General features: G+C 41.5%; 1 protein-coding gene and 1 long non-coding RNA gene across 20 annotated transcripts in view; one reads left to right on the forward strand and one right to left on the reverse strand.

Moving 5' to 3' along the window:
- LOC128411761 (uncharacterized) overlaps nt 1–670 on the forward strand; it is a 36,875-nt gene extending 36,205 nt beyond the window's left edge. For all 5 annotated transcript variants that reach the window (XR_008329903.1, XR_008329907.1, XR_008329906.1 and 2 more), the window contains one exon: nt 485–670. This is a non-coding gene — a long non-coding RNA (uncharacterized LOC128411761). The remainder of the gene's footprint in view (nt 1–484) is intronic.
- Nucleotides 1–19,288, reverse strand: part of INPP4A (inositol polyphosphate-4-phosphatase type I A) — a 106,187-nt gene that overhangs the window by 23,838 nt on the left and 63,061 nt on the right. For 3 of the 15 annotated variants that reach the window (XM_053384142.1, XM_053384133.1, XM_053384137.1), the window contains exons 12-20: nt 16,920–17,050; nt 15,432–15,536; nt 14,142–14,250; nt 13,958–14,041; nt 8,638–8,821; nt 8,205–8,423; nt 6,871–7,009; nt 2,392–2,424; nt 483–655 (exon numbers count right to left, since the gene is read on the reverse strand). In XM_053384142.1, the coding sequence (XP_053240117.1) occupies nt 483–655; nt 2,392–2,424; nt 6,871–7,009; nt 8,205–8,423; nt 8,638–8,821; nt 13,958–14,041; nt 14,142–14,250; nt 15,432–15,536; nt 16,920–17,050 (1,177 nt within the window). Of the gene's footprint in view, nt 1–482; nt 656–2,391; nt 2,425–6,759; nt 7,010–8,204; nt 8,424–8,637; nt 8,822–11,124; nt 11,143–13,957; nt 14,042–14,141; nt 14,251–15,431; nt 15,537–16,919; nt 17,051–19,288 lie in introns of all 15 variants that reach the window. The other 12 variants (XM_053384144.1, XM_053384136.1, XM_053384143.1 and 9 more) reach the window with 8 other exon arrangements.

The following is a 19,288-nucleotide window of genomic DNA, read 5'->3' on the forward strand; positions in this document are numbered from 1 at the left end:
TGGCCAGCATGACTAAGCCGCTTCTGGCGAACCAGAGCAGCTCACAGAAACACTGTTTACCTTCCCGCCGGAGCGGTACCTATTTATCTACTTGCACTTTGATGTGCTTTCGAACTGCTAGGTTGGTAGGAGCAAGGGCTGAGCAACAGGCACTCACCCCGTCACGGGGATTCGAATTGGCGACCTTCTGATCAGCAAGCCCTAGGCTCTGTAGTTTAGACCACCCGTGTCCCTTGTAGAAGTATAATGGGATTAAATGTCCTAATGAAGGTCAGGTCCTGCTACCTGCCCCCCTGTATTAAAACATTATCTAGTTTAAAAGGATCTAGGCCCAGGAAAGATTGCAGCCAAAGCTGCTGAAGTTGAGTGGGGGGGTTATTGTTCAGAAATGTGTAGTGATTCTTACTGCTTTCAAAGTTACTCTTACATTTTTTTAAAAAGGTATCCAAAGTCTAATGTATGAATTCTACTTTCTTGCTTACAGTTTGGCAAAAGACAACATCCCGTCGGTACTGAAGGCTCAAGCAAAGAGCTATTGTTGGGGCACTATCTTGCATCAAGAGAAAGACCATCGCTTTCTTTGCCTTGTCACTCATCATGGCTACGCAGTCTGTGAGTGTTGTCAGCAATGGGTAAAGGGCCTCACTCCATTCACCTGCAGTTTTCAAAAGGAAGGAGGAGGCAATTAATGGAAATATATCATTTTTAAAATAAAAATCCTCAAAAAGAAACAGCTTTTAAGAAACATACTAACGCAACTTAAAGATTTGGTATGGATTTAAGGCTGCATATCTCTTAAGCCATGGTTGAGTCATTGGAAGTAGGCCCATGGCTCATGCATGCCTTTACTCTCCATTGTCTGAACTGGCTGTAGTGCAACATTACATCTATGTCAATGCTAACCAAGGGTAGATTTTTAACTACTTTGAAATCAGGATTTGAAACTGATTTGCAAAACCTGTTTAAAGCTAACCTTGGTAAGTCATGTGCCTATGTAATGCTACACCATGGGTAAGAGACAGTTGGGGGAATTTGCATCAAAGAAGAGAGTTAAACTTAGTTCTGGAGAATAGTTACAGCGCACTGGGACAAAGTAGAAGACTCTTATAGCCATAAATTGAACCCACTGGCCCTGTTAGAATGTAACAGTAAGCCATTGTCTGAAATAACCTATGGTTTATTATGAATGTGCAGCACTCTGGTACAAGCTGCTCTGCTCGAAGCAAGTACTCTCTGTTCCTTGACAGCCATTCAAATGAAGGGCAGTTACAGAAAGTTGTTTTTAGAATACCATAAAGTACTGTGGTATCTTAAACCTGTGTCCCATCCTATAGACAGACAGACACACACACACACACACACAGTTATTTGGCCCTATGTCTCAGAACACAGCTGGATTCTTTTAACAGTAGGCAAGCTGCTCTTTATGATAGTTTTTCCAAAATAATCTAGTACTCTAAATGAGATTATCTATGCAATGAAAAATAAAGGTTGTTCTATTCATGTGTTTGCTCTGAAGTGCTTTTTATAGACAATTATTTAAAAAGGAACAATGGATAGTTTCTCTGGCACAGCCATTTTCAGGGTATAGAAATTACAAAACATTTCTAAATAGCCAAGCTAAATAGACAAAAACTCAAAATAATTATAGTAAGTATTCAGTTTATACTGTGGAAACAAATGGTAACTTAAAAAACAATCTGCACACAAACCCGAACACATTTTAATTCTTTTTATATAAAAAAAGAGAATTCTGGCCCCTACCCCCCACAAGTTCTGTATATGCTATCAGGTGGCTCATGTCTCTTCTCTCAAGATCAGCCAGCATGGCACAAGGGATAATGTGTTGGGTTTGGATACCCAGGTTCAAATTCTGGCTTAATCTAGGGAAAGTCACATGCTCCCAGCCTCATCTGCTTCCCAGCATTATTTTAAAGGAAAGGGGGGAAACAAAATAAGCATTACTCAGCATTTTGTACCCACCCAGTAAAGAACCACAAAATATTAACACACACACAAACAAACCCAAATTGAAGGTGGTTCAATGTAGCCTCTGACCAAATGGGTTAAAACCAGTTTTACCAGCACTCTGCAGACATACACAAAAGAGGCAACACCTGTTTTAACTATACAGTAGCAGCTACATATGACTGCCTTCCAGCATATTTTTAAAAATGTCTTCCTGTCACATAACTACTGTGTGTTGAAATTTATTGGCAAGGAAGGCCAGTTTGCACCTACTAACCTAACAGCAAAAATACTTTTATTCACGTAGCAGTACCCAAATTAGCATCAGCAAAAGTCATTTGTGTTAGATGCACAGACAACCTTTTTCTTCTGCAGTTTTCAGAAGCAAATACTGTGAATGGAGGGGAGAAAACACACACATACCTGGGCCAGTCTCTTCAGGAGTGGGACTGCAATCTGCACAAAAATGGAGGTGCAACATGCATGATTAAGGGGAAGCAACACATTTTAAACATAGGCAACTGAAACGCTTAGTGTAGAAGTTCTCAAACTTTTTTTCTGCAAAGTGGCACACCACAGACAGACTACTACTGATCGCCTCTCCTCCTGATTGTGCCAGCATAAAATACTCCACAACCGCTTGTGCTTGGTACAACAAGCTGTTATAAATTATTTCTAGCACTGGAAACTAGGAGGAGAAGTGAGCACGACAACAGGAGAAATATAGGTCTCTGTAGCCTGCTGGAAACAGCTGTATGTGAGCCACAGACAACACAGTTTGAGAACCGCTAGCTTAATGACTTGCATTAAAAGCAGCTAAATAGAATAGCAGAACACTGGCAAGAGTTTTTGGGTGCATTAAGTAACCCTAATACACACATGTGGCATTTTTAGGTGTACACCTAAGATACTTTACATGTGCGCCCGAAACTGTAAAGTGTGAATATGACAAACTTGTTCGCAAATGCACATATTTTTGTAGGCTAGCTCACCAAGGAACACAGACTAAGCACAGCTCCTTCAGGATCAGTCATCTATTCAGTGACAAGTTTGAATTTGTGCCATACAATGTATGAAACAGAGGTGAGGGTTATTACACAAATTTCAAAATATCTAGGTCATATTTTTAGGAGCCAGAGTGCCCAAAATTAAGGCTGGATCCAATCCCACTGAAATGAATGGAAGAGATGCTATCAACTAGAACTGGAAGATCATATCTCACTGATTATTTTGCCAAGCACACAACAGGGCAGTAAGAACAAATGTGAGTTTTGTTCCACCATTTCCTCCCACCAAAACCACAAGGTGCCTTTTAAGATCCCTCCCCATTTAAATTAGTTTGGGGCTTTGGAAAAGAAGAAAGGGAAGCTGCCTCTTGGGCATTCACTTTCAGCCATTCTCGAACCAAGCTAACTTTTTAAACAGCAGTTAGAGGAAAACTAAGGAATGAAGGGATGCTACCAGAAACTGCATCTGTTGAAGTTGCACAAACAGTATGTGTTTGAACTGTACCAAGCTGGTCCTGGGTGAATTGGGACGTGTTCTCTAAGGGCACTAATTTGAGAGCACTATTCTTCCATTTCCTTTCTTTGGCTCCTTGTATTTCTCCAAACCTATTTATAACATGGGTATAGGATTTACTCACATGACAGCTAGATTTCTGAAACAAAAGCATCTCTTTTCACAAGCATTATTGATCTCATACTTCTTCCATTCAAGTCAGAGGGCGATTAGCTGTAAACAACAGCTTTTTCCAATCTGCACTGGCTTTCTTTCAAATTATAATATGCTTCTCTCCATCTAATCACATGGCCAAAACCCAAATCAGAATAGGCTACGATCATTGCGAAAAATAATTTCCCTTATTTACTAATCTTTAAATTGGCTGACTACCTGTCTCATTTCACATTTCAAATATAAGTCGCTTCATAATTTTTCAGTCATTACATGTGCTTTCTTTTCTCTCTCTTTCTACTCTGATCCATTGTCATTCCCTAGCTCATTCTTCAGGCTGCATCTTTAAACTATAAGCCATTGCCAGGGACTAGGTTTGTTTTTAACTTGTATAGTGTCTAGCACATCAGGCATGCTATAAATAATAAAGTTAAAAACATCCTGTTTTCAACACGTTCCACATGAAGCTGTTCTAGCATCTCAGTATGCCTTTGACTGCAAATTAAACTACTTGGAATTGAAAACAGTGCACCTCTGTGCATGTAAACATAAAAGCAATGATGCACAGCTTGAGCTGAGCACAACGGCAAGCATTGAAACATGTTGATCCATAATTTCAATGGTTCTCAGTCAATACGTTATCAGAAAACATTTGATGAATTGAGAGAGAATGTTTGCCACATACAAAAATTATACAGTACTGTACTGTATAATAGATACTGACTGCATTGAGTGAAATCCATTTCTTAATCACTCTGATGTGAAAGTTCTTTAGCAATTACTTGATTCAGACAATATATCTTCCCCACACATATTGTCACACAGCTTATTAAAAAAAAGTTTAAGATTGAAATTCAATCTGCAAACAGTTGAAAGGCATTGGTTTTCATGTTATCTAAGTTATTTCATAGGGATCAATACACTCAGTTCTTCATCCTTGCATCTTGCTAATTCTTAACAACATATGGAATGAATAACTAGAAACACAGAAAAGTTATAGGTTACGAAGCTTGACAAATGATACACTACTAGTTCTGCACCTAATAAGTTAAAAGAAAAAATATATTATTTCATGAGACAGCATTTTACTCTGTTAAAAAAATTGTAACTCAGAAATATTAATTATGAAATGACTGTGTGAAATCACAAATACAAATTTGTTGTGAAGACACATAATGAAAATACAGTATGAGAAAGGTAACTTTCAGCTGCCTTCTCATACGAATTGTTGTATGAATTGTTTTGAAATGTCATACAAGAAAGCAGACTGTTCTCAGTCCTTGAAAGAAACTATTGAGTTCTAACATACCCTTCAATGTAACACAACAAAGAATTTGTTACAGAAACACAGGTGTAACATACAGACATCACACATGTGTATACTTAAAAACAAAAGCTGTGTATACTTGGAAATACAATTTCTCTAACCATTTACAAGCCAACAAATCAAAGCACAAGGGGGAAATATTATGGCCTAGCACGTTTTCCCAAACTTGGGCTTCTAGCTGTATTTGGACTACAAATCCCATCATTCCTGACCACTGGTCCTGCTAGCTAGGGATGATGGAAGTTGTAGTCCAAAAACAGCTGGAGACCAACTTTGGGAAACTCAGGCCTAGAAGTTCAACGATGTCACCTAAATATATGCTCAATTTGCAAAATGCCGCACTCCTGATGGGGCCTGGTTATGTAGTCACAATGAGAAACATGAGAAGTGTCCTAAGAGTCACCATACTCTGACAAATATACAGGAATGTGGCCAACAGAGAATGCCCCTCTATCAGCTGGGTGAAACAGAAGAATCTAATTCAGACTAAAACAGCCTGAACCTTTCAACTGCAGGGACCTGATGTACAGAAATAGTAAAAGGTACCCCTGCCCGTACGGGCCAGTCTTGACAGACTCTAGGGTTGTGTGCCCATCTCACTCAAGAGGCCGGGGGCCAGCGCTGTCCGGAGACACTTCTGGGTCACGTGGCCAGCGTGACATCGCTGCTCTGGCAAGCCAGAGCCGCACACAGAAACGCCGTTTACCTTCCCGCTAGTAAGCGGTCCCTATTTATCTACTTGCACCCGAGAGTGCTTTCGAACTGCTAGGTTGGCAGGCGCTGGGACCGAACAACGGGAGCGCACCCCGCCGCGGGGATTCAAACCGCCGACCTTTCGATCGGCAAGCCCTAGGCGCTGAGGCTTTTACCCACAGCGCCACCCGCGTCCACAGAAATAGTACACAGTATATAATTTTCTGAACTATAAGCAAAGAGCATGAACTATGAACCAGAAGTCCTCAATACAAATTAGCAATATATAGAACTAAACAGAAAATGCTGTTAAGCGATTTTGCCAAAGCCCCAAAGCAGAATCCAGCAGTTTCTCACACCTCCTCACATTGTCACTGCGTTAGCGCCTAGTTCACTTCAGCAAAACAGTCACCCAAGCTCTACTCACTCCTCTGGCTTTTCTTGTGCAGACATTCCCTGTTTGACCCATTGGTCTTATTTAGAAACACCCTATCAGTGGAAGGGCCTATGCAGAGGAGACCTTAATCCCCATGTTTCAGGAGGAACATGAAAGTAGCATCTTGAAATAAATCTAAGGAAAAATGGCTCCCACATCTCTCCTGCAGCATACATTTTGGCCACGTTCAGATGACCAGATCTCAGCTCCATACACCAAGATATGCACAAGTTTCACACACCTGCACACAATCCCTTTGCTCCAGCTTCCTTCCTTTCACTGCACAAGCAAGCAAGCATGCCAGAAAACCACAGTTAACCAGCCACACATGCCCACCAGACTGGAAACTGGTTAACAGCTTCCAAACAAGTGAGGACCTAGATGCCATTTTTAAACTATGGCTCCCTCTCAGGCCTTGTTTGAAAGCTGCTCAGCATAGATACAGAACCTGTTTCTGATGCCAACATTAACTGCAGCTTCCTGGCTGGCTTCCTCAATCATGCTTCAAAGGAGGAGCACAGTGCAGGTGCGTGAAGCTTGTTGAGCTGAGATTTGATTGTCTAAATGCAGCCACTTACTCATAAACACCACATGGAGAAAAGGGTAAGAAATATGCCAAAGCGGAGGAGCAGCAGGAAGAAGCCATGGCTGTCATACGCACTTGTGTCTTGGGGACAATGGCATGCAGAGGATGGTATGGATGAAGATGATGGGGATGAAGAAGATGTTGAGGTGTGTGGCTTTATCCAGTACGCACGGGTATCCCGTTTACCTTTCTTGCTAGAACAGCTGGTGTCACACTGAAAAACGTCTTCACAGCTGTCACTATGCAAACGCTCTTTCTGGAGGAGTTTGTCCACCCTCTGGATAATGCATTCAAGACTTTTGTCAACATTCACCCAGACTTTTTCCTGGGAAGGAATGAAAAACAAAACGGACTAACTAAAGACTCCTGTAATTTTAACAAGGGGGTGGGCGGTTTACATCATTCTGATCTCACTGCAGGAAGGATCTTGGGTCAAAATAGCAGTTGAAGAAGCCCAAAGTAGAACAAGAAACTTATCAACACAATGGGCTCAGCCACAAGATTATCTTTCAGGAGAATGTTTTCCATTTGTTATGAAGGTGTATTTACAGGGCTCTCCCTGTAAGGTGCTCAATACATGCGCTTTACCACATATTCCACTGGAATATGGCTACCCTTTTCTAGCCATTTTAACTTTGCAACAGAATTAAAAAACAGTCAACATCAGTTTCTGGTTGGATGAAACTGCACAGTTTGATTCAAGTCCTACAAGATGTTACAGCATCCTTTGCTTTCCACTATAAAAAAAATAAGTTTAGCATCACATCATCGGGGAAGTTAGAAAACTTGTTTAGATATTGTTGCTCCCATTTGTACAGGCAGTTCAAGAGAGATGAAATCCATTAAATAATGCATATCATTTTCTGTCTTATACCAATATAAACAAGGGCTACAAATTCTGATCATATTTTGGTGGGAAAACTAATTGGGGACTGGCCTTCATGACACCATTTTTCATTGCTCCTAACAAGAATATCAGTTAACATCATTTATCAGTTATAAAGCTGATGGCTGACTAGTTGAAGAGCCTTCCAATAGTAGATGCTAGTCTTCAGATTTTGCTTTCCATAGAAAATGTGCCTGTAACAGCACTTTCCCCGAAAATTTCCTCACTGACCACTTGAAAATTGCTGAGATTCTTGGCAGACCAATTCATACCTTTTCGGCAGCAATTGTAATGTACTGTGCTAGATTTATGATTATAATTGTAATTTTGTTGCTTTTATTTCTTATATATATCTTACTGAATTCAGTTTAAATTCCACAGAATTCCAATTTCAAAACAATAAAATACAATATTATTATTTAATGTGATGGATGTGCCACCTCCCTTCTTCAACCACAGAAACAAAGACACACAGTGTCTTCACCTGAGTGAAGTTCATGGATCCCTGGTGATCCCTGGACCACAGTTTGAAAACCCAAATCTACAGAATGGAGAGATGTAGTATAACTATACCCCTCAAGCTTTCAGCAGCAAGACTGCTAATAGAAACTGAATCCCAGGTCAACAAACCTACCCATTCTTCTTCATGCCAGTCCACTTGTAGAGAAGATCGGCTATTTCTTCCTGTCCACCTGGCCACCAGGGTATCTTGGTCATTCCTCAGCACCACTTGCTCTTCCTCTACAGAGGTTGGAGAGGCCTTTGAAGCTATATAATCTGGTCTTGCAGCATTCAGCGCATGTATTGAATTTGCCAGCAGTTTGCAGTCGCAGACGGTGACAAGCTGCCGTGTCTGGAAAGGATTGAGACAACAACGTATTTTGCAACTCTTTCTACATTCCATATTACACCATGAATTCAGGGACTGCAGAAGAACCACTAAGACTGCCTTGCCATGTTCTTTTACAGTCAAAACGTAATATTCAAACAGGATAGCCAAGGCTGCCTTCTCAGTATATTCACAGAGACCACAATGGGACATAGGGACTCTTGATCATATCCCGTACCTTATCTGCCAGAATGGCAAGTGTTCTTTCAAGCCCATTGGCGGATCTGTCCTTGGCAGCTCTGGAGAGTCTTTCTGCGTAGTAACTAACTTGAGTTTTCAAGGTATTGATCTGTGCAATAATCTCCTTTGCTCGGATAATATCTTGTGGTATGTACACTATTGACTGGGTATTGGTCGAAGTGCTGGGGAGTGGAAAAAGGGATATTTTTTTTAAAAAAACATAAAAATAAAAATCAATCCAACAGATCAGCACTGCAATTCCATTCCTTTTCCATGCTGAAAAAGGAGAAAGCACAGGCAAACAGTTTCTCCCAATTAACTATCAAGCATGAAGAGACCGAGAGGTGCTACAAGGACTCATGTTCAGACTACCACCCAGGCCCAACTCTGCCTTTAATGAAGCCAATTGACTGCTCATAACTTCCACAGGGATAGGATATGGCAATCACTGAATGAGGATTTAATGTGACCTATAGCACACTTCTAACCGTGTCTACCCAGAAGAAAGTCCAACTGAATTCAGTGGAGCTTGCTCCCAGATAAGTGGGGTTAGGATTGCAGTATTAGTCTAATCCCCTGCTCTAAACATACATTTATTTATTCGTTCACATTTAACAAATGTCACATTTAACAAATTTAACAAAAAATAATTTTTTAAAAGATAATTTATTTCCTACCATTTGGTAGGCTTCAAAGTCCTCTAGGCAGCTCACAGTTACTAGAACTTACTACTTTATAAATAAACAAAGCAAAACTATTTCTGCTCATAAGCCTTTGACTCAGAATTGACCATCAGTCCTTACCACGATAAGGTCTTCTCTGTGCATGCAAAGATGACATCAGGCAAGAGTTGAGCTCCCCCTAGTGGTTGAGGGAGGAAAATGCTGTTCAATTTCTGCCTTCTACCAACTCAAAAGACCTCAGCTGATGCCTGGTGTCATTTTACACACACAAGGATAGTGGAGCTTTGCTTGGCCCCATGTTCAATCTTCCTCACCAGTTTAAATTCATTTAAGCCTGAGTCTCAAACCTGCACTGCCTGTGACCAGCCAAGGCAAACAGACTCCACCAGCCAAGTGCTGTATGGACTGCCATCTGATTGCAACCCTCACTGTCTTTGCTGTCCCAAACATGTTGCAAAACCAGGATGTTATTCTTGCCCGTAACCCTCTACCTATATTGCTGATGCAACTACAGAGCTCCCATTATCCCTGTCCCTTGACCATGCTAGCCGGGGCTGATGGAAGTCGTCGTCCTACAACATCTAGGTTCCCCTCTCCTGTCCTAGAGCAAAAATGTGTGGGAGAGTGCTATACTGACACAATGCCTAGTTGAAAAAAAGATCCCATCATGTGGGCATGTAACCCTAAAGGCACAACATCTTCTTTTTTCAAAACAACAGCTGTTCCACACGGGCAGCAAACTGCTTCTGAAACCGGATCAGGTTTTCAGAGTGAAATGCCAACATGGAACAGGGTAATGTCGGACACCACTTTTGGGGAGTGTGGCTGTTGTTGTGCACATCATTTGTTTAGACAAAATGGATCTAGAATTCCTAACTTTGCAGGATCAAAGGTCTTGAAAACCACTAACTGGAAACAACATGTTTACTGAAATTGTCAGCAATGGTCATAGCAATTGGGTCATTTATGGCTCTTGACCAGCTATTTCAAGGACAGCAGCCTTTATCAAACACTGTTAGGCATGTTTAAACCTACTGATTCAAAATAGCTTTAGCATGCCTCTTCCATTGGATTTTCACCAGGGTTCATTGTTTCTATATGCGGCAGCTGTTTAAAAATCTCTGCACCATCTCAATAGTCACATCCAACTATCCAGAGTTATTAACTGTTTTTCTTACAATAAGGGAGATATCATGCAGAAGAATTAGGATATAATTGGCAGCACAGTCCATGCAGCCTGGTGAGTCTCATATTAAAAGAAGGGAAGCAAATCTATTGCCAAATAAGAGGAAATAAATTACTTGATGGTATGAAGTTCACAGACAACAAACTACTATCTGCCGTCATTCTCCCAAATGAACAGCTATCAGCTTTCACTGGCAACTTGAAGTTCAAAGCCCAAATCATCTAACCGATTTTCATTTGTGGATTCATAAAAAGAGTGACCAATATAACGTAAAAGGTTCATGTCGTATTCTGAGTATTTTCAGTTTCTAACCAAAATGGTCTCTTAAAGTTGAAGCATTCCAATTAAATTGGCTCCCAAGGTTCTAGCAACCAAACTTGGTCTGTGTTAGCTGTTCATTAGGAAGCCAAATAATGCAGATGACAAGATCAAATTAAATCATGCAACATACCCCAGTAAACAACCACATTAACTGAACGAAGCAAAATTAGCAAAAGCAAATGCAAAGTGTTAAAAGGGGGAGGCATCTCTGTACATAAACACATTAACTTTTGTTAAAAAAAGAAAAATATCAAACAGGAAAGTTCTGCCTCAAACTGAGAAACAGAAAACTCACCAACATTCCTCATAACTGCTAAAAAAAATAAAACCAAATGAAAGTTAGCCATTATTTGTTAGCAGATACCAAAAGCAAAAAACAAAGCAAAGCAACATTAGATAAACAATGTTAGTTGTTTTAAATCTTTTCCCCAATAAGGTTTGCTTATGTCATTAAAATTGTAAGCAAAACAAAATCATAGTCAATGCAGAATGGTTTATGACTTGCAACCCATTCCATAGATTTCTGGCTGCATCAGCACAATGGGTGCTACATGCGACACAAGGAACTTGACTGCAAAATGCACAAATAACTCTGCAATCTGGCAGCATAACACAAATCTATGGGCTGGGATCCAAAAAACTACACAATTTACTTTGCACAGATTTGGGGGGGGGCGGGGTTACAGTTCATGTTTCTCATCAGCCTCCCACCCAAAATACCAAACTGGTTTGGCAATGAAGGAACCTTTAGAAGCAGATTCTCATATGGCACAAGTGTCCGCTATCCAGAGAGGTGGAAGGAGTTAAAAAAGAACTGCCCTGGAGATTAGTTCTTTCAATCCTGACCCAAGTGTGGGTTGCTTAATAGCTTGGGGTGGATATATAGGTCCATTTTGGTTTCTCATTTTTCCAATAATAAGTTCAGATTTCCACATCATGGAAATTTATCGGTATTTTAGTATGTATTCTAATATACAGATTTATGTATGCATTTCCCCCAACACACATTTTTGCAAGCAATCTCCTCTAATGTAATGCAGTTTTGTGTATGTTCACTCATATATGCATTTTTATACACAGTTCACTTTGATACATTTTTGTTATGAGAACTGCACAGTAATATTAGAAGATCAAATTCCAAAGGATAGCTGTGTTTTGGTTTCTGTTATTGTTCTGGGCAGTGTAAATTACTGAACAATTCCCCTCATCACTATTAATAACCCTTATGCAGACCTCACAACACCCCACCTCCCTCCTTGCTGTGACCAGGAGACTTCTAGCAGGCAGGAAGACAGGAAGGACTGGAGATATTATAGAGGAGGAGAAATAAAGGAGATGCAGCAAGTTCAATGGGTTGCACTGCTTCCTTCCTTCCACCCACCCTCTATGAATGCAGCGTTTCCACAACATATTAAACATCAAGAAATTTAGAGGACTGCAGCACCCATGTTCTTCCCAGGTACCAACAGAGCCAGGAGGAAGAATAATTCTATTTACTGGACCACCATCTGCTGGTTAAAAACGATACCTGATATGGCAGTGACAACAAGTCACTTAAAACCAACAGAGATCAAATAATTGTAGTTTAGCGTAGACCTTTGCTACATATTTTTCTCCATACAAATATGTTTTTGCAAAATACAACATCAAGTAATAGTAGTGATACAACAGCTAGTACAGACATCTGGTACGTTCCCCAAAAGCCAGTCCTTTGCCAGGAGTTCCAGCTATGATAAAAGCATGGGTCTGACTGTAGCACAATCGGGGTGGGGTGGGGAGATGGTTGTAAGGTGCACGCTTATATGAAATGTCTTCCATAGTAGAGTGGCTCTCTAAAAGAAAATTTCTGCATGTATTCCTCAGGTGCAGATGTTATCTTTCTGGGTGACTGGTTTACCACTGAACCATTTAAACCTGAAAGGGTGGAAATGGCACAAATAGTGTCTTTCCAGCTTAAAATAACAAGCAAAACTAGAAGCCAGCCCACCCTGCTGCTGTCCTCCTTCCTCTCTGGTTTTGACTGTGGGGACCACAAGACAACGAGGATGGAATCTGCATCTCCATGCTGCATCTGAGACACTTCCAGACAGCTTAAGAAACTTCTATGGATATGTGTTTTGACATTTTCCCAGTACCTTTTCCCCCTTCAGGCATGTATAGACTTAACCTTTTGTATTATGGTGTAGACAGGGAGCAATGTCAGAACTGTGGCAATTCCAGTATGCCAGTTTACTAGCAATTCCCTCTGGGAATTGAGCATCTCATCCAAGGATTAAGATTTACATTCCGTATTTTAAATTTCATAGCGAAAACACAGAAAGTAGAAGTGTAAATCACTCCCATCTCTTCTGTCTTCCATACAAACCAGCTGCTAGAGGAAACCAGAGAGTGTGCTTCCTCAAAGCCATTCCTGCAGTTATAGAATACAATAGGTTTCTGCTCTCTAATGAGAAAATATAGTAGGAATGCTCACTCCAAAAAGAGTCAAAGTTTACTATCTCACTCTTAAAAAAAAGAAGAAGCACAGCCTGAATTTCCTTTTCACAGAACCTAAGATGATTGCTAAAAGACCAAGAAAGAATAGGGAGTCTCGCTCTTTCAGCATGTTCTCAAGAAAGGTCTTTGGCACCTATTAGGAAATGACAGAGACAGAAGCTAGGAAAATTAGTTTAGCCATGTTCCCATCTGACTTCAGATTGGGAAGCTTCAATAAAGACAGTCATTAAGAATCTTCAAAAACCTTTAAATTGAAAAATTAGGAGAAAGGTTAAAGACCAATTTTCTAGACTATTTCAGGATGTTCCCTGAACATCCCTCTCCCTCTACAGGGAGTAGACACAGTAAAAATGCAGTTGCCAGGAAATGATGATGCCGTAGCAGTATAAGGAGCAGACAGGGAGCCAGGAGCTGCCCCCAGACTTCTGATCCTTTGATTTGATTTCAGCTGTTCAGATCAAAGAGTAAAAACAGCCTAGGTCAAACTTAGGGACTGCAGGAATCTACACGTACAGTCAAACCTTTTACACATCTATACAGAAAGTCTAATGCTTATATTAAATATACAATAGCTCATTAAGCTGTCATAAGCTATCTATCTATCTATCTACTTAAAACTGAAGTAAAATTACTGGCTGAAAAAATGGGAAAACCTTCTTCTGTCAAACTCTTTCCATAAACTGGCTCTAATCTTCGTGGTTTTGGACTGAATCTTCCTATATGTGGAAGCAATAAAAAAAGACACAAGGCATTAGATGCTTTTTACAAAACGGGGGCGACAGGAAGGGGCAGACAGCCACCAAGCATTCTACTTACTGTTTCTTGGCATCTTCAAATTTGTGCAGCTTTTTCCGCAGGCCCCCAGACTTAAAGCCTTGACAGTGAGCTGCTGGTGCTCCTATAGTTACAATATCATAGTTCTGATCTAAACAAAACCAAAAGTGAGGAGGAGATGTTTAAAGGAGAATACTCACCATCCAGACTTGGACTGCAAGCCTTTGTACTATAAGAATGTAATTTGCAAAGCACCTAATATATCTGGGGGTTGCCAAGCTTTTTAGACCAGTGGGCACATTTCCATTTCTGAGAGAGTGCTGTGGGGTACCAGTAACAAAATGGCTGCCATGGACGGCACAGCATAACACAAATTAGAGAAAGTGCTGTCACGTTGAAGCTTTTCCTGTAATCGTATTTCTGTACTAGGAAAGGAGTAACCTTGTTGAGTTTCTGCCTGCCATACAGCTGCCAAAGGCACAAAACCCCTACTTTTGCCCAGTGCCACCGCTAAACCACTTGCCTGGGTGTAAGCCCTATTAAACACAGACTTACTTCTGAATAAACAAGTATATAACTGTTCTGTAAGTTAACAAAACAGTGCATTCCTAATGAGTGCCTGGGTTCAGCCTTTAACTATTGCAGAGCAGTAGACATTCCTTAGAGTCTCTGCAAATTTTCATACTTTGCAGTTGCCATTTTATTGGAAGAGAGGGGTCTTTAAAATCCACTCGCGCTGAGTATGTAGTAGTATTTGCAGAAAATAACTTCTAGAGACTACCTGATCTCAGACGAACCCAACACAGGAAAGATGCATCCTGATTGCTAGGGGGGGAAATGGAAGGGCAAACTATGGAGAATCCGAGGACTAGAAAATAAGGCAAAAGCAGGAGAAGTAGACTAAAGAGGAGGGGGAAAGAGCAGCCCCTTAGGAACCCAGGGATTCCAATGCCTGGTGTCTAAACAATTCACTTATCAAAGCTCTGGTTTCACTAGTTGGCTAAAAACACAGGCAAGCAGGAGCAACCAGGCTGGCTCATTTCACAGTAATGCTTTGAAGTACCCGCACATTTCACTTCATAACTTTTTCTGGAGGAGGGCTAGAAACTTCCTTTTTTCAAAAAAATGAAAGCTATAACTCAATAGTAGAGCACATAAGTTGCATGAAAAAGTTGCAAGCTCAAACCCCAGCATCTCTGAGAAGGATTGGGAAAACACAAACACACACACACACACACAGAGAGAGAGAGAGAGAGAGAGAGAGAGAGAGAGAGAGAGAGAGAGAGAGAGAATGAATAGAACCTACAGGATATATGAGCAAGAAAAAAATACCTGATCCTGCATCATCTTGGACTCTCATTCGCTGTATGTGTAAATTTGTGGGCACAAATTCCAGCTTTTTGTCAGCTTTCAGGCTACTTGCTTTGAACGATGGACCTGAGGATATAAAGAAGATGATTTCTGCATGCTGAGTCCATAAAAATGCAACCACTAAGACAAATTTGTTGGCAAATTGCAGTACAAAAACTGCAGCATGAAGTTTGTACTGGCAATGAAATTTCCTAAAGGGCCTCTTTGAAAATGATGGAGGGTATGCAGTGAAATGTTGGGAATGTTCAGCACCCCTCACTTTTGCTGTTAAAAGTGAACTCCATCTTTCCCCCCCCCCCATGCAACTGAATAAGTCTTTTGTTTAAATAGATGCTAGTCCCACCACACGGCAACATCCACACCATACATTTAAACCACATTTAACTGCATATTTAAGGCACCTGGCTTGCGCCAAAGAATCATGGAAACTTAGGATGGTGTGGTTGGACAATAAGTGGCAAGCTTTTAGTTTTGTCTTTAAAGAATGGAATTCTGAAGTCAAAAACCCAGATAAACAACAGAGGTAAGGAAAGTTAAAGGTACACAATCCACTTGCACCACAGGTGGAGAATCCCAGTAGGCACCTTCAAAGCCCTGTTTTCTTTCTTCCTCCATCTACGTACGCAGATGGGCACACCTCATATTTTTATTAGGCTCCGGGCAAAGTCCTTGCTGTTCTTCTGTGCTTTTAATGGTAATCAGGATCCTGTCAATGGTTTTCTGCTGCTGCTTTCATCGGCTGTCATTGTTTTCCCTTGTGGTTTTGGTGTCACTTTCCAGTTGTTTGAAATTTACTGTTCCTTGTGAGCTGCCTTGGCGTTTGCATCAAAAGGCAAGGTATAAACGGATGCACATTCAGGGAATGGAAAAGCTAGCCTTCCCTCCAGTTGCTTGCACTGAACAGAGAAGGATGGGCTGGATGGGGTTGCAGGGAAAATGCCCAACATGTTTTTCTTTCTGAAGGGAAGGATAAGAGAGCATCCTTTCCCCATTTCACATACAGAAGCTTAGTGGACTATCAGTTAAACCCCAGCTCCGGTGAGAGGATAGTATGCTCTGAAGCAAAGTAAATAAGGGAAGAAGGAGATGAGGGGAAGAATTGGGGATGCTCAGAAGGCAGAGCCAGGAACTGCTTCTTCCGCCTAGCATCTGCCACCTGAGGTGGTTGTCTCCCTCTGCCTAGTGCTAGGGCTGGTCCTGCATGCACTTCCTTATGTCCTACCCAGTCACCCACACATGTGTCTGGGCACAGATGGAGGTGGAAAGGAGAGTGAAACAGAACTTTTTTAGTGCCAATGCTCCACGCCCAGGCACTACATCTGTGATGCAAATAGGATGTGCCCACAGTTTAACCGTTTTTCTCTAGAGAACAGCTGAATCATACATTACATCAGGTGTTTTAAAAATAACCATACAAACATAGTTCCAAACATGCATTCTGTCAGTTACCTTTGTACTGGTGAAGATTTGTGAGGTTTTCCTGGTACGTTAGAATGATCGTTTGGTACTGAGTAACTATTTGCCGACGAAGACTTTCCCAACAAGGGGACAGCTCTCCCAGTTCTTCAAGTTCACAAACCCTATACAAAAACACCCCAAAAGACAGGGAGATGCTATTAATTTGGTTGTATGACCAACAAAAAGCAAAATCTGCCTTCCACCATATCTATTACTTGCTCCTTCCTCCAGCACATCAGTGCCATTTTGAGACATTCGTCAAGTTTGGGCTGGTTTCCTTTGTTTGTTTTTTTAAAAAAGATGTTGTGTCACTGTTGCACCTGACAGTCATACAGAACAATATACAATCTGCACAAAAGACTACAGCCAATGCTTATACTTGCCTTAAACCAGACAAAACTACAGGTTCATTCTAATGCATTTGGTGCATTGTGCCATCTCTTGTGTGACTTCATGGAGGCTAACCACACAGGTGTCCCCACATTTGGGAAGAAGCACAAAACCCTGATTCTACAAATGCATCTAAGTTTGATCCCAGAAACAGGAAACATGCAGTGTTGATGCTTGTGTGATTATTATATCATCAAAAAGCATTCCGTTTGGTTTGCCAGCTGGATTGGCCTCACTTCTGTGGCACATGCGCTAAAATTGAAGCATTGCAACAGGACAATATTTTCATGTGCACCATAGCCACAGCTCAGCATCATTACTGAGCACAGCAATGGGTAGAACTAGACATTACTTGCATGCCATCAAATGTGGCCTGGAACACAGGCCAGACCGACAACCTAACTTGCCCTGCAGAGGTACCTATAGCAGCCATGTGAGCATATTTTGCTATTCTGAAAATGGCAGGAGGAGAGGTTTTCCCTTTTTAAAGGGGAAAGGAAAGAGAATTGGAGGGACCCTGAAACCAGGCCTGTGCAAGGGGGCAGGCAGCCAGATACACTTGCCCCAGGCCTTGGAGGAATAAGCTGGCCAAAGGGCTGGGGGAAGGGAGCTAGACCCTGCCAGGGACTGACTGCTTTTTTGTTTCAGTTTATAACTTTATTCTAACAAGACCCACATCCTGGGCCTCAGACAAGCTCCCCACAGGCCTGCCTAAAACCTAGCCATCTGATGGCACTCTGCCTGTGGAAACTAAATCAATTGAGAGTTTGCTATTTTAAGTGACACATTCTTTGGAGGGGTGAAAACGAGAGTGACTGGCTCTGTGTCAAGCACTGGAAGAGATCACTTCTCACTCATGTGGTTCCATCAAACTCAGCAACCCTCCCTGAGTCATTTCCCTCCTCTGCAAATCCTGTTTCTTCTCATTCCTCTTTGGCTTGTGATGCCAATGAACTCATTTAAGCCTTTTTGAAATGTCACATGCAGAGTAAGATTTGAGAAATGTTTTCAATACATCTGTGTTACTCGGAATCAAAAGACGCAAATGTCAGTATGTTGTCCATGCATAACCCTTCACGACTGAAGAATTAGGACCACTGATCATTACTAGTATCCAAAGCCATCCTTTTTTCTACAAAGCCCAGCGGACTAAGCCCGACTTCCCACCCACCCCAAAATGTTCCACTATGCATAATTAGGAAATGTGTCTGTACCTTTCCACCCTGCACACTAGATATGCCCAAATACTGCTGGATTTCATACACAGGCATAACATTTGACTAGAGAGAAGAGCAGGATGGATGGAGAAAGAAGCCGCCACCATGGTGCAGTCACCTACTTTAAAAACTGCTGCTGAAACATAAGCAGGTTTGGGGCTTGAGGAGCCATGGGCCACTCCCAAAACCTTATTCCCAGACTGTGCCACTCTTCTCTTTTCCCAACCCACTGCCAGGAGGGTTTGCTTCTCTGCCATGTTCACAGAAACACAGCCCTTCCCAAGTCTTAAAAAGAAATATTTCAAAGATACTTGCCCAAAACTCATGGAAAAGTGCGCTATTCAGGCCTTCTCTTCCATACACAATAAGAAGGAGAGCAGAGTAATGCTCAATGTTCCCAGCGACACCTGTGTCCATCCTGACCCAGCATCCTGCTTGGGTTGGAAGGCGAACATCTACAGCAGGGAGCCTGCTGTTCTTATTGAAGTTCCACATGCAATTTAGAATCAATTTAGTTTATCAAATGGGGGGCACATGGAGAGCCAGGGGATATGATTCAGGGGCAGGGACAGTGTATTCCCTCCTCTCCCTCACACATTTCTAATCATGTGAGAGACCTGAACGTCCAAATAAGGCTCAGGTAACAACAGTGAACAAGCTAAAAATTATTACCAATCAACTTAGGGAGAGGTATGGGAGAACAGCGGGAAATGTTTCTTGGCCGATACAGAGCAGTGACTATGACTGACTATA

The sequence above is a fragment of the Podarcis raffonei genome, chromosome 4 (genome assembly GCF_027172205.1).
Source record: "Podarcis raffonei isolate rPodRaf1 chromosome 4, rPodRaf1.pri, whole genome shotgun sequence".
NCBI lineage: Eukaryota > Metazoa > Chordata > Lepidosauria > Squamata > Lacertidae > Podarcis > Podarcis raffonei.